The 14,811-nt window shown below is 42.1% G+C and overlaps 1 protein-coding gene across 1 annotated transcript in view; it reads left to right on the top strand.

Moving 5' to 3' along the window:
• Positions 1 to 14,130, top strand: part of Kiaa1210 (KIAA1210 ortholog) — a 39,200-nt gene extending 25,070 nt beyond the window's left edge. Inside the window, exons 6-11 of the mRNA XM_029534213.1 lie at positions 1,597 to 1,702; positions 3,896 to 4,726; positions 4,892 to 8,182; positions 9,138 to 9,325; positions 12,239 to 12,335; positions 13,964 to 14,130. Coding sequence (XP_029390073.1) covers positions 1,597 to 1,702; positions 3,896 to 4,726; positions 4,892 to 8,182; positions 9,138 to 9,325; positions 12,239 to 12,335; positions 13,964 to 14,130 — 4,680 coding nt within the window. The remainder of the gene's footprint in view (positions 1 to 1,596; positions 1,703 to 3,895; positions 4,727 to 4,891; positions 8,183 to 9,137; positions 9,326 to 12,238; positions 12,336 to 13,963) is intronic.
• Positions 14,131 to 14,811: the final 681 nt, after the last annotated feature.

Genomic DNA, 14,811 nt, shown 5'->3' with positions numbered 1-14,811 from the left:
CAGCTGAATTATAAATAGGTGCTCAAAATATCCCATAATGCTTTAAGTTTGTGGTTTTGGGTTGGGCCACATTCATAGATATCTTTGGCAACATGTGGCCATGTGCTTCCTGAGGGACATAGGTGGAATACATTTGATGAGCAATACACCCTAAGTAGGGATAGTAATGTATATGGCACTGTCCTTGCTTCGATGTGTACAGTGAATGAGCAAGCTATGTTGGTTGCATGAAATGTCCTGTCTATTTGAAACTTCTCTAAACAGAATGAGCAAAGCAGAAAAACAGAGTTAACCCTACACAACCTGCTCATTGGTTTAGTGCTTGGAACTCCCCTGAGTCCTCTCTGAAGAAGTTATTAACGCCTAGTCTGGATAAAGATTCATTGACTTATTGATAGTATGAGACCCAGGAATTATAAACTGTAGCACTGCCCCCACTCATTCGGAGATTAGGCATCCAGCAATTACAATCATTCCCAATTCAGCTGCTAACTCTTCTAGAAATCTTCACACATTGCCACAGAGTTTTGCCACATGGGTTACTAGCAAGCAGAGCTACATTTAGGCAGAGCTTATGAGTTAGAATCTTAGCGATGGAGTCTGGAGAGGTGGCTCAGGGGTCAGCAGCTCATACTGAGGACCTGGCTTTGGTTCTTGGCACCCATGTCAGGTGATTCACAACCACCTGTAACTCCGGCTCCCGTGATCCTCTTTTGCATAAAAAAGTACAAATAATTCAGGTACAGTTACCCCTACCATACAAAAGCTATGCTCATGAACTCTCAGCAACATGACAGCCTAAACATGAGCTGAACAAGAAACCCATTGATAGACAAGCCAAGTGGATGGAAGAAAGCCCACGAGGCCTCAACTCTCTACACAAAGAACTATAGGCAGCTAAGGAATTCTGAGAGCGGGAGAAGGAGACTTCCCCAGGGAAGGGCACAACTGTTATTTTAATACCAAATGGTTAGCCCTGGAAATGTACATACAAGTAATGCTATATAGATTGGGCAGATACTATTTAGTAATATATATATATACACACACACACACACATATGTAATAACAATGAAAAAAAGTGTCACCAATTTGAAAGTGAGCAATGAGGAATATATGGTAGAATTTGGAGGAGGCGAGAGAAGGGAGAGACATTGTAATGATATTACAATCTCAGAACTAAAAAGGAAAAAAAAAAGACAGCTCAGTTTTATCTTCACACATGACGAAAATCTGAGTTGTGAGGGCAGCCCCAGGGGCAGGGTAATCCAGAAGCCAAAGCATGAGTTGGGCCTCTGAACACCTCAGCACAACCAGGGAGGCAGCTGCTCCACGATGGGAGACTTTGGGCAACTATTCTGGCATTCCACTTGCTGTCTACTTCACTTGTGAAAAGGTCTGAAGACCATGTCAATTGAAATAAAGTTTGTTTTCTCTCTGTGTCTCTGTCTCTATCTCTGTCTCTCTCTCTCTGTCTCTCTTTCCCCTCTCTCTCCCCCTCTCCCCCCTCTCTCTCCTCTTCTCTCTCTGTCTCTGTTTGTCTCTTTCTCTGTCTGTCTCTCTCTCTCCCTCTCTCTCCCTCTCTCTCTGTTTCAGGTGAAAGTGAAGCAGGAGGAGCAACTCGAATCAGTGCCAGCCAAAGAGAAGACTACAACCGAGACAAACCAAGCTGAGCAAGAGGAGCAGAGAGTGGAGAGTACAGGTTAGCAAACTTTCGCTGCCACCCAGTGGATCTTGTGCCTCACCGCACAGTGGAGTATATCGGGTGTTATAAACAAATCTGTCCCCGGGACTGCCACCCTGAATTCTCTTGGAGTTTTTAGTGTTGGATGCACATAAGTGAGCTGGAGAGAGGGTTCAGTAGCTAAGGGACTACTGGCTTTCAGAGGACTTCAGTTTAGTTCTCAGCACTTAAGCAAGGCAGCTCACAACTGCCTGTAACTCCAGCCCCAGGAAGCTCTGACACCCGTGGTTCTGTGGGCACCTCCCTGCACATATGCATACATATAATTTAAAAAGTACTAAAAGCCTATGCATGCATTACACCCCTGTACATCTCATCATACCCCAGGGAGGCAAGCACTCCACTGTGAGAGACTTTATGTGACCCCCTCTGTCATTCTGGTTGCTGTCTAGCTCACTTGTAAAAAAAAAAAAAGTCTGAGGACCCTTTCTGGGGGTACATACCCATACGTATAATTTAAAATTCACAAAAACAAAACTTGCAATTAAAAAGAGATTCACACAAGTCAATCCCTAGACTCTCCACCTAAACTGGCAAAACAACATTTGTATAGGCTTTGTGGAAAGGTTTGCACATGGTTTTATATCCTATCTAAACGAATTTCCAACCAGAGAATTGCTGTGTTTGTAGATAGATGTGTTTCATTCTTTCAAATTAATATGCTTGATGAGTTCTTCAGAGGGCAAGTAATGATGGCCTATTCATTAGTCTTCAACAACATAATGAAGTAGGAACAACTGAGCTACTTGTCCCCCAATTATTTTTATAGGAGTTATTTTCTCTTCCAGTATAGAGAAGAAGGTTCTGTGTTCACAATGACTTCACATACCCATGGCTACCAGAGTTTTGCATGGCTGCAGGAAGTTTTCCTTGGCAGCCATCATCTAACCAATTCCAAACAAAGACCACCAGAGTGAAAAAGGCTCTATGTGTTTGTGTGGGTGCACAGATGGATTTTGACTTCAGCTAGATGGCAAGCTAATTTCATGCAGTGTTTGACAAAATTAAATTTTCATTCCATCAATTAGTTGAGTGGTTGTCAGGGTTTTTCCACAAATGATTTTTCACGTGGTTTCAAAAAAATCATGTAATTTTTTTCCCTGAAAAGAAAACACACACACACACACACACACACACACACACTAAAAACAGTCTTTCAAAGAAGAATGAGAGGAAGGGAGGAGGGAACACAGATTAAGAGAATAACGTCATTTTTCACAATTGTTCCTTTCATACATGGAGATAGAATGGAGTCAACACTTGTAGGATACTTTGCTCATCCTCAGGAAGGGCCTAATTGAGAAAGCATATCCAGCTCTTCTCTGCTGTATATTGCAAGTGAAACCACTAGGTGGTGCTACAGACAACGTCTGTGAGGAAGGAACCTGAAAGGCACACTCACATAGATGCAATTGCTAGGGTGTTGGGAGTACTGCTTTGTGTGTATTCAAAGAACTGCTTTACATGTTATGCAGGATTGTTTTAAGGCAAGAAGGTAGAACATGGAAGGGATCATAATCCTAACCTCTAAAATGATTCCTTTAACATTTTTGGGGGGTGGCAGTGGGGGTGAGGGGGAGCATGAATCCATATAATATAGAATTTCAAGAAGTCTAGATAAGTGCTATGTAGAAAATAAGACTACTAATTAGAAAGCGAAAAGTTCCCTTCTGGTCTAGAGAGACAGATCAGAGGTTAAGAGCACTTGGTACTCTCCCGGGGAATCCAGGCTTAATTTCCCCATTTGGAGACTCACAATTATCTGTAACCCCAGTTTCAGGGGATCTGGGGCCCTCTTTTGGCCTCTACAGGCACCAGACACCAGACATATATATGGAGAACAGACACACCTGCAGGCAAAATAGTCATATACACAGAATAATAATATAAAGAACATTTTAAGGAATTCCCCTTGCTCCTGCTCCAGTCAGGCTTCTCAAATGTACTCATTGTTACAAGACCATACTTTGTCTCTTTCTGACTCTCATTCCTAATAGTTGGCCAGATTGCTGATAAAGTACTAATGAGCCAGTAGAGTACTGTCTGCTCATTGGATTGAAATTTCCCTTTGATTTAAACATTTCCCCACAGCACACTTGTAGGAAGTGCAAAGCACACACATTTCTCCATTCCTTCTTATATTTGGTGCAGGACTATCAAGCCAGGATCAGAGCTACAAAACCGAGAGTGAGGATACGACAGTAGATAAGACTCCAAGTACCGATTCTGTTTTACGACTCAATCCAAGAAGACGCAGAAGAAGGGCCAAAAATGAGTGGGAGATCCTAGAAAGAGGCCTTCTAAAGTCCACTCATGGGTACAGCCTGAGCACTAAAGCTGAGTCTTCACCTACTGAAGAGATAGCTGGCAAGGAGCATTCTTTCTTGAAGCTGTTCCTGGAGAAGAAAGACACAGAGCAGTCTACAACTACAGAAGCAGACATTACTAGTGTTCAGGAGATGCCATCAGATAAAGGGGATGCGGAGAGGGAATTGACCGACATAGATGTTGAAGCTGAAGAAGCACCAGCACCACAACCTACACCTACTGATGTGGCAGAGTCTATGAGTAGTGGTCCATCACCACGCAGTGAACATAGGCCTTCTGGAGGCAAGAAGAAAAAGGATAAAGCTGGTGTGTTGCCATGGATCAAAAAATCTACAAGCCAAAAAGAGGCCACTGTCTTGAGGAGAGAAGAGGTCCAAGTGCATGTGCATCCTTCTCAAGTCTGTGGAGAAGGAGAAGAAGCATCCAGTCCTGATTTGCAAAGGTTTCAATCCCAATTGAAGTTATCATTGGAGAGCACAACTTACCACAAAGAGAAGCATCCAAGAAGTGGTCTCCGGGCCCTTTCTACAAGTGTTTCAAGTGCTACTGCAGAAGATGATGTTTCACCGCAGAAGAATCTGCCTCTCCCTCTCAGAAGGTGGCCAAATGCAGGGGAAATCTCCTCAGATTCAAAGAGCACCTCAGAGTATGAGAGTAGTTCTGAAATGCAACTGAGTCCTGCACATTCTTTCAAATCTACAAGGAAGCCTAAAGATGATGCTGATGCTGGAGCTGCTGATGATGAAGAAGATGGAGATGATGATAAAGAAGAAGAGAAAGACAATGATGAAGAAGAAGATGATGTCTTCCTCAAGTCAGAAAATGTAGATGTAGAACTGAGCAAGACGGAGCAGCAGCAGCCTCTCAGATATTCTTCCAAGCTATTAGGAAAACCCAAAGCTAGAGAGGCCTCTGCAAAACTAGAGAGTTCTTCAGATGAGAGAAGTTGTGAGGAAATGACGTCTGCCCATTCTTCCCAGTCCTTGGAAGAGTTTGAAGAATGCTCAGAATCCAGAGGTTTCATCAGAGGTTCCATCTCTGAAGAGCGGCAAGCAACCAGGCGCCATTCCCAGGCCTTGCAGGAGATGGAGGAAAAGGAAGTCTCCACAGAATCAAGTAATTACATTGAGAAGTACAACAGTTCCCAGGATCTGAGCAGCTCAGAGCAAGAGCAGCAAGCATCCCCAGTTTCAAAGAGTTCTCTAAAACAGTGGAGTGCTCCTGCCAAGCCAGAGCACCCCATACACACTGCTCAGCAACAACCTCCCATCATGGTGAACATTTCTGGAGGACCAAAGGAATCGGAAGAGCCACTGACTCCCACCCACAATGTCAAGTCATGGTTGAGATCTCAGTCTGAGTATCCCGTGTTTGCAGAGCCAGAAGGAGTTGCTGCTGACTGGGACATTTTTATGCAGCCCTCACCCAGGCCAAGACTTGAGCAAGAAGTTTCTGCAGGTCCAGAACTTACTGTTTTTGAAAAGAGTGTTGCGGCACAGCCTTCTGAATATTCTCCCCAGCCTTCAGTGAGACCAAGCATCAAGAAAGAAACATCGTTGGGTGCAGAAAGTACTCCTTTGGAGTCCCCACCTCCTCAGCATCATTTTCAGCCACTATTAAAGCCCTTCATCCAGCAACAGGTATCTGCTTTTGAAAGAGGTGTTTCTATGGATCCAAGGCTTCCAACACAGTTCCAGTCATGGATGAAGCCTCAAGGAAAGCAATCATTTTCTTCCACTCCAGAGAGCACGGCATTTGAAGGGAGCACTTCTATGGACCATATGACTCTGACCCTTTCCCAGCCTATGCTACAGCCTTATCAAGAAGTGCCTTTAGAATCCGAGACTGTTGCTGCTAAAATGACTTCCATGGGTCAAATGCACTCCAAATATTCTGCTCACCCCTTACCAAGTCATCAAAGCCAACCAGTCCCAGAAAGCACCTCTGCAGAAGGTGCCATTTTAATGGAGCTGCTGCCTCCTCAGCCTTCGGTGACACCCAGATTCCAGCCACTGATGACCCAAGATCCAGTGAGCACTCCCACCCAATGGAGCAGCCCCATGGAGCCAACATCTGCTAAACATATCTTCCAAACACAAGCAAGCCCTAAATTTAAGCGAGTCCCTGTAGGCTCAGATAGCCCTGAGGCCCAAGGGAGCATGTCTATGCAGCCAGTTCCTCCCAGCTGCCCTCCACAGTCATGGGTGATACCTACCTTTGAGCAAATATCTGTATCCCAAGGCAGTGTTCCTGCTGCATGGGCTATTCCTATTTATCCACCAGCTCCCAGAATGCCTTCTAAGCCCTTGATGGGATCAGCCATCGCTTTAGAGTCGAAACCAAGGTACTCTTTGCAGCCATGGCAGAGCACGCCATTTGAACAAGTCTCCGTATCCTCAGACCGTGATCCTGCTGCTGCCGCCGCTTCATGGAGCCATATTGATCCGCCAGCTTCCAGAATACTTTCTCAGCCCTTGATGAGATTAGCTGTCAAGCAACCAACCTCTATGGAGTTAGCGAGTGTTTCTGTGCCACAGAGCAGCTCTCTGGAGCAACTGCCTTCCAGATTCCCCTTTCAGCCAAGAGCAGATCCAGAGCACTATGGAGCCGAGGAAGGAGTTGCTACTTTGAGGAGACCTAGAAGGCAGCGTTCTCAGCCCCCAGTGAGCTCAGAATTCAAGGAAGACGTTTCCTCAGGTTCTCCGAGAGCTTCTGGAGAATGGAGCATTTCTGTGGAAAAAATGCCTCCCAAATATGCTCTTCAGCCATGGTTGGGCCCCGAATTTGAGCAGCAAGCCAAAGAGGGGGATGTTTTGAGGGAGGCCTGGCTTTCGGGACATCCTTGCCAAACCATTAGCAAACATAAAGTCGAGAAAACACCCTCAAGCTTTGAGAGTACCTCTCTGGAGGGAGGCATTCGTTGGAGGCCACTGCCTCCCAAACGTCCCAGCCCATTCTTAATCAGATCTAAAGTTCAGGAAATGTCTTCACGTCTAGAGAGTGCTATTGCTCAAGACAGCTCCAAGAAACCGCAGAGTGGCAGGCCACCTTCCAAGTCCTTTGTGAAATTCATGGCACAGCAAGTGTTTTCAGAGAGTGCCCCCAGTGATGTGGTCCTTCATCCAAAGCCTGTTGCTCGGGGCCGAAGACGTCCTTCCCGATCCCTGTTGAAGCCTAAACTTGACGAATATGCTTCCTTATATAACTGGGATGATGAACCCAAGAAAGACACCACACTGCAGAATCTGCGCACGAAGCAGCGTTTTCAGTTATCCAGAAAGCCCGAAGAGCCCCAAGAAGTTCTGCCATTTTCTGAGGGTGCCGGGGATATCTCTCAGCCCCTGGGGAAGCTTGAGTACAAGCAGAAAGTCTCATTTGCTGTCAGTCTTCCAGATGAGTGGGAGAGGTCTGCAGGACAGCTGCCTTCCACACAGCCTTCTCAAGCCTTTGATGTAGCTGAGTTGCAGTCCCCGGTTTTATCAGTGGACTCAGCAAATGTTCCTGTGGAGTGGAGAATTTCTGAGTGCCATCAGCCGTCTGGTCAGCTTCCTCAGTCTTTCTTGACTACTGACTATCAGCAACAAGTTTCTGTAAACTCTGCCAGTGCTGCTGCTGAAGGAGCCATTCCTGAGAAGAGTAAAAGCTGCTGGCCCATGCTGAAAGGCCCAGCTTCAACAACAAATCTCAAATACGGACAAGGCTACAGGGACATCCCAACTTCTGTTATCAAACCTGCCACGTACACTTCTGCTCCTGCCCAGAAACCATTTGTTTCCATGGGCACTTATTTTAAGGATGAGGTTTCCAAGTGTTGTGATGAAACTGGAAGTTCTTCACTCCTATCCACCAGCAAGGCTGAAGTCGAAAATGTTTTTGGAGTGCGGTTGCGAAGAACCTCACAATACCTTGGAATGCAGAATCCGGATCCTTGCAAGCCATTTGTCTCCGATTCAGCAGCAGCAAGAAAAGAACAGGAAAACAAAGGAGCTCTCCAGGTCTCAGGTGGAGGCCCAGAGCAGTCCAGACCAGCATTTAGCTTTGAGGAGAAGCAAGGGAACAGGCCCAGATATGAAGGTACTTTGAAGAAGTCAGCAGTTTTCAGGCCTCCAGGTGAGAGTTTTTGTCTCTCTAGGTAGAGGATTGGCCTGTAAGGCAAAACCTTGGATGAATAGGCCATGAATTCTCTAGCCTCTAGGCTTCCAACTGTCCTGTTGCTTTGGCAGGATTAGTTGTGGATTTAGAGGTGGGATAGTGACCAATTCTGGATGAATACATCCACAACTAACTCCTTTGGAGTCTTTCTTTTCCCAGGGAGACAGCAGTCTGGAGATCCATTCCCTTTTCATTAATAGACTCATGACATGGCTTCTTCCTTCTTCATCTACTTCATGCATAGCATACTTTGGGCAGAATTATGTGGTTTTTTTTTTTAAAACTTTGTGCATAGCATATCACTTTAATCTGCCAAACTGAACTCCAAAACTGAGTTCGTGAAGAGGAATATGTTTTCACTCTTACCCTGAAATCATCTTAATTTAATTCAGATCAAGGTCTTTGTAAGTGCTACTTTTTGTTAAAAAAAAAAAAAAAACTTGTGCCCTCACAATCATCCTTGCAGAGTCCTGACTCTACCTCACCTATTTTACTACAATATTTGCACAAGGGGTGAAAAAGTAATAGACTCTGTAAGATTTTTCTTAGAGTTGGAGGGATTGTATCAATAAGAGTCTGAGCCTCTGATGTCTTGAGATTTTTCTCAGCCTACCTGACAAGCTTTGTTTTTCTCTGATTTGGTGATGGGAAGAGGGATAGCTAAAGAAAATCAAGGGTCCAGTAAGTGACAGTATGCCCATTTTAATGCACAGCTATTTAACTACACAATCTCTGCCTTCCCAGTTTGGAGGAAGGGTACAAAAGAGAATGGTCCCTCTCCAATTGGTATCTACTTATTTTTTGTTTGGCAACCAACAAAAGGGTCCCATTTGGAACACTATTGTGGGTAGCCTCAACCAGACTGATGATCCTTTCTGCCTGGCTTCGGTTCTAATACTTATTTCTTTCTCAGGAAAGACCTCTATTTGTAAGGCAAATTCCCCTGTGGAGCCAACTTGGATCACCACGTTAAAACAGCGGCAAAGGGGCTTTATATCCCACTTTCTTAAAAAACCCAGGACCAGATCTGAAATTAGTGCTGTGACCAAGGATTCTAGATATGAAGTAAAATATAATCTGGAGTTGGAAACTGTACCAAAGGTTAGTGGAGCCACCAATTAAGCTTGCACTGGGAATTATGACAGACATGCAGTTACTATCTCTTACTGGGATCTTTAATGATGGACAATTCAAGGGTCTTTGCTTTGTATTCATACAAATGTGTCTGCCTTGATACTCTTACAGGGTAAATGAAAGGTAATGTAAATGAGGACAGTCTATAAATTAAACCCTGCCATAAATATTCTAAAGCACTATTCCATGAAATTGGTTGCAGAGTAGATAAAGCTACAGCAGTCCTATTAGTAAAACAATAACAATAATGCACCACCAACAGAGATAACCAGTAGGGTAAAAACTGAGCAACAATATGCTTCAAGTACATGCATATGATTTTCATAAATGGGAATCAAACTATAAACACAGTAGGCCCCTTTACCCACAGAGAATATATTATAAGGTTCTCTGTGGATGTTTGGGCTTCTAAATAGTAAAGAGCTCTGTAATTGAGTGACCTTTTCATTTTAACTCATTATTTATATATTGTGACTGTTAACTTTTAAAATCTGAGCTTAAAGCAAGTATTCCTCCCAATTTCAAAATTAGTTTTGTTCTTACCATGGATTTTAGCAACCTCAGCATATGATGTTTTTACATTTTCTTAGTAAGTTTAGGATTCTTGCTTATTCATGTAATGAGACATTTTATAGATTCTCTTCCTTGTATCTGAATGGCCAGCATCATTACTCTTTAACTTTGGTGGTATTATTATGTTACATAAGGGTTTCCTGGACACAGGCACTATGATGATACCATCAAAGGGGCTCAGACATTTAAGAGAGCTAAGTAAGAGGCAAGAGACATCAGCACATAGTGTACAGATGTTAGACAAAGGGAAGATTCACAGCCAGGTGGGCATGGGGACAGATGAGAATTCTATTCTGCTAGATATGGCATTCAATGTAAAGTTTATCAGCTATTTATGAAAATTCTCATTGAACATTTTTTAAACTATAATTGACCATGCATTATTAAAACTGGGAAGAGAAATCATAGAAAAAAGGTATCTGTTTTTCATCCAGAGTTCCACTATGCACACTTTTTCATATCAGTCCCTAAATATGTATATTTAAGTGTTGTTGCTTGCACTTCTATGTACCGATTTGGTTTGTTTTTACATCTACATGTAGATTTTAAAGTGCTACAGGATGAGCTAGACACGAGGATCAGGGATGGTGGAAAGATGCATGATGCCTTGTTTTCTTCTTAGAAAATCTGCAGAAAATGGACCTCAAGAAAGCATATTGCAATTACATATCAAAAGCTATATCTGAAATTCTATGCTTCTAAGTGATGGCTAAATTTATTGAGGAAATCATGTGGTGGGCTTAACCTTTTTTCTTTAAAGAGCTTTCCCTTTTTAGCCATTCATGTTAGCTATTTTTTTAGCCATTAGCCAAATGGAAGGAGGATCATAAAAGGCTAAAGCCCTCTATGGTTACCTTTTTTGCCAGGGGAAAATACCCTTGTGTGTGTAAACATTTTGACTTAGAACAGTTGTGTAGAGATCAACTCTAAAGGCCTAAACCCATACAACTACACCATTTCCTAGCAGAAAAAAAACGCTTCTAGTCATATACCAAAAAATGTTGAAAGGTAGAAGTCTTAAAGTACTCACCTCAACCAACTGATCAACTTTATATGTGACCATAGCATTTGGTAAGCTCACAGCTATAAAGCGGTACAATGCTAGAGAGAAAGTTGTTCTCCCATTCAAGTAAACCAGGTCTGGCCATGCTTAGTTTCTGGGATGAGTTAAGATAAGCACAGTCAGGCAGTAAGTCTATAGACAAAAGAGAAGGTAATTTTACAAGCATGTGCCATCAATCTGTTTACACTATCTGGGTTAACTAGATAACATTTCTTCTAAGTCTGAAAGAAGAGTGGCAAACTTGAGACAGTTTGGGTTTTGTTGATAATGTAAGTTATGGAACAGGAGAGATTGCTCAGTGGTTATGAGCACTTGGTGCTCTTGCAGATTCAGTTTCCAGAACCCATATGACTATCTATTTTTTTTAATCCACCTTCCTTCCTTCCTTCCTTCCTTCCTTCCTTCCTTCCTTCCTTCCTTCCTTCCTTCCTTCCTTTCTTTTTCTTTCTTTCTTTCTTTCTTTCTTTCTTTCTTTCTTTCTTTCTTTCTTTCTTTCTTATTTATTTAATTCACTTTATATCCCACTCACTATCCCCCTCTTGGTAACCTCTTACCACAATCTTTCCCCCTCCCCCATCCTTTATTCTGAGCAGATGGAAGACTACTTGGTATCTCCTGACCCAGGCCCATCAAGTCTCTGAAGGGCTAGGCACATCCTCTCCCACTGAGGCCGGACAAGGCAGCCCAGCTAGAAGAACATATCCCACGGACAAGCAACAGCTTTTGGGATAGCCCCTGCTCCAGTTGTTTGAGACCCACATGAAAACTGAGCTTCACATCTGCTACATATGTGAGGGGGGGCTGAGTCCAGCTAGTGTAGCTCCAGTTCAAGGGATGCAATACTCTCTTCTAGCCTCAGAGGCAGTGCCTGTGGTATACACACATATATGCAGAAAAACATTTGTACACATAAAATAAAAAAAATCATTAATTAATATATTCCAAATAAATTGTTAAATTGCATTCATGTATGCACATATGGACATATTCTAAGATCAAGGAGCTTTATGTTATCTTTGGGATGGAGTTTTATTATAGATCCATATAATTTTCTATACTTACGTATTTCTATCCAGATGTATACCTCTGCATCAATATCTACATCCTAGATCTATCTCTCTTTTCTTCTGATTACTGTTGGACTCAGTATTCATGACAGGGCTTGCACCATGCAATTGCTTAAGAAATTTGCTGTCTTTATTGTCAGAACTTAAAAAGCTTTTGTTTTCATTTTGATATTACAGGAATCTGAACCCATAACTGATATCCCACCAAAGAAGACTTTTGTTTCCAGTTTCCCCAGATATGAGATGCCACATTCAAGGCACTTTTCAAAATCAGGTGAGTGCATTCTGGCCTGTCAAAAATAGCCATGGAGGAATGAGGTGAAATGTTTTACAACTTCACATTCATTCAATGTATTTCTAAATCAGCTTCAAGATTCTTTCATGTCTCTTCCATGAAATGCAACAGACATTAACTTAGTTTAAGAAAATCCAATTGTTAGACTATCTAAGTTCAGTATGTAATTTACATAGCCCTTTCTAGGCTTTTACTTCACCAAAGCAGTTTTCTTTTCTTTTCTTTTTTATTAGATATTTTCTTTATTTACATTTCAAATGTTATCCCCTTTCCTAGTTTCCTCTCCGAAAACCCCCTATCCCCTCCCCCTCCCCCTGCTTTTCAACCTACCCATTCCTGATTCCTGGCCCTGCCATTCCCCTATACTGGGACATAGAATCTTTGCAAGACCAAGGGCCTCTCAAAGCAGTTTTCAAGGCGAGGCACAAAACATTCTTGTTGCTAGGGAGGAGAGGAAAGGACCAAGTCACTTTCTAGCTGATAGCAAAGCAATATGTCTTCACTTGCTCTATTCTCAATGAAACTGTTGACAAAAATCCTCTGCAAAGGCCCAGTACTATTGATTTATTTTTAACTCTTGAAAAAGCTTGACAGCTGCAAATAAATGTGACAGGAAATGATACACTGTGACCTCATCAGTGAGAGTTATGAGCCAGAGGGATTTTTTCAGGAGAAGTTGAAGGAGTGGGGATAGTTTTACATTCAGCTTTCTTTGTTTTCACCATTAATCCCTTTCATGAAAAAAAAAAAAGACTAGGGACTCAGCAACCCATTATTTGGCTGTGGAAACAGCAGTCATGACCTTGCTCCATGTCTTATGAGCTTATTCCTTAAATGTGGTTCTCAACTCTCCTGAACAGTAGAACCAACAGGAAACTCATAAATGATAAATGACTCTGACACCATCCTACTTATTCCATTAGTTCAAGAAATTACATGAGCACTGCTCTTTTTTGTGTGTGTTTGTTCCTTTGTTCTTTGGTTGTTGTAGTTGTCATTTGATTTTTGCTCATTCTAGAGCATTAAACCCCTAGGCATCCCACCACAGCCTCCTAAATGCTGGGATTACAAGCATGTGCCAAAAACAGGTCTTAAATTTAAAAAAAAAAAGGATCAGATATAATATGTCTTTGGATGTGAGTTCAAAAGTATAATATATTCAAATAATAAAAGTCAAAAGATTGGCTGTTACAGATGGGCAGTGATGGCATATACCTTTAATCCCAGCACTTTAGATGCAAAGGCAGGAGAATCTTTGAGTTCAAGACCAGCCTGGTCTACAGAGTGAGTTCCAGGACAGTCAAGGCTAAGCATAGAAACCCTGTCTCAAATAAAAAAAAATGTTTTTGGCTGTTAGACTGCAAGAATTATCTCACATACCTTTCCATGGTTAGGACCCTATGTCCATATCCATATTAATGTTGTTCCTGGACATACCTATTATGGCATTTAGAACAGTAACTTCTAAGAGAACAGTAGTTGAAAAGTACTAAGTATTGGGTGATCAGAGAAAACCTGAAAGAACGGTCCACTTCATTTCAGCTTTAAACATAGTCTAGTGTGTGTTTTTTTAATGACTGTTTGTGTGTTGTTTGCTATGATTTTAGTTGCATTTTATGATCAGAAGATGATTAGCCCACATACCAAGGAAAAAATAACCAGACGATCTTCGAGTCTTCCACCTAAATTTCCACAATGTGAGGAGCCTGAGTGGTTCTCAATGGCCAAGAAGAAAGCCCAAGCATGGAGCCAAATAGCAGATATCATGCAATAAATCGCTTCTGGATGGAGCATCAGCATTTTCAGTAATAATTGCCTGTAACTATGGTAATTCCATATAATATTTTTGCCAGGGCTAGTTTTTATTAGGGAAAATAACTTTAGAAATAGGAGTTAACATTTTTAATTATTCAAATGAAATAAATGCTATTAATATCTAACCCTCAGTAACTCACTACCAACATCCCCAAACCCAGCATGTTCTCCAGAAAAGCTATGCTACAGAATTGTAAAATCATTAACTTAAGACATTGTGCCTTTAAAGAAAGAAAACAATGGTATTTCGCTTCAGCAACTTAAAGGTTGCCATTTCTTTCAATCAAGAAATTTTAGTGGAAAGATTCAAGTGATTTAGCCCAGGGAATGGATGTACTTTCGACCAGGCAGGTAGCAAGTTCAGTAGTTAGACTGTGTGTCTGCTGCCTCTGGAGAGTGACTTTCCTCTTTGGCACCAGGCTTAGGGCAGAGAACTCTGTAAGACTCTGTAACTCAGAGTCTTAGTTAATTTTTATATTGCTGTAATAAATTCTCTGATAAAATCAACTTAATGGAGAAAGAGTTTATTTTGGCAGAATTCTAATGTATAGCCCATCACTGCAGGGAATTCCTGGCAACCAGAACTTGATGAAGTTAGTTACATTGTTTTACCAGGCAAGAAATGGAAAGTAATGAATTC

The sequence above is a fragment of the Mus pahari genome, chromosome X (assembly GCF_900095145.1).
Source record: "Mus pahari chromosome X, PAHARI_EIJ_v1.1, whole genome shotgun sequence".
Classification (NCBI taxonomy): Eukaryota; Metazoa; Chordata; class Mammalia; order Rodentia; family Muridae; genus Mus; species Mus pahari.
The sequence above is the reverse complement of the archived record's forward strand: the minus strand, read 5'-3'. Positions and strand labels throughout refer to the sequence as shown.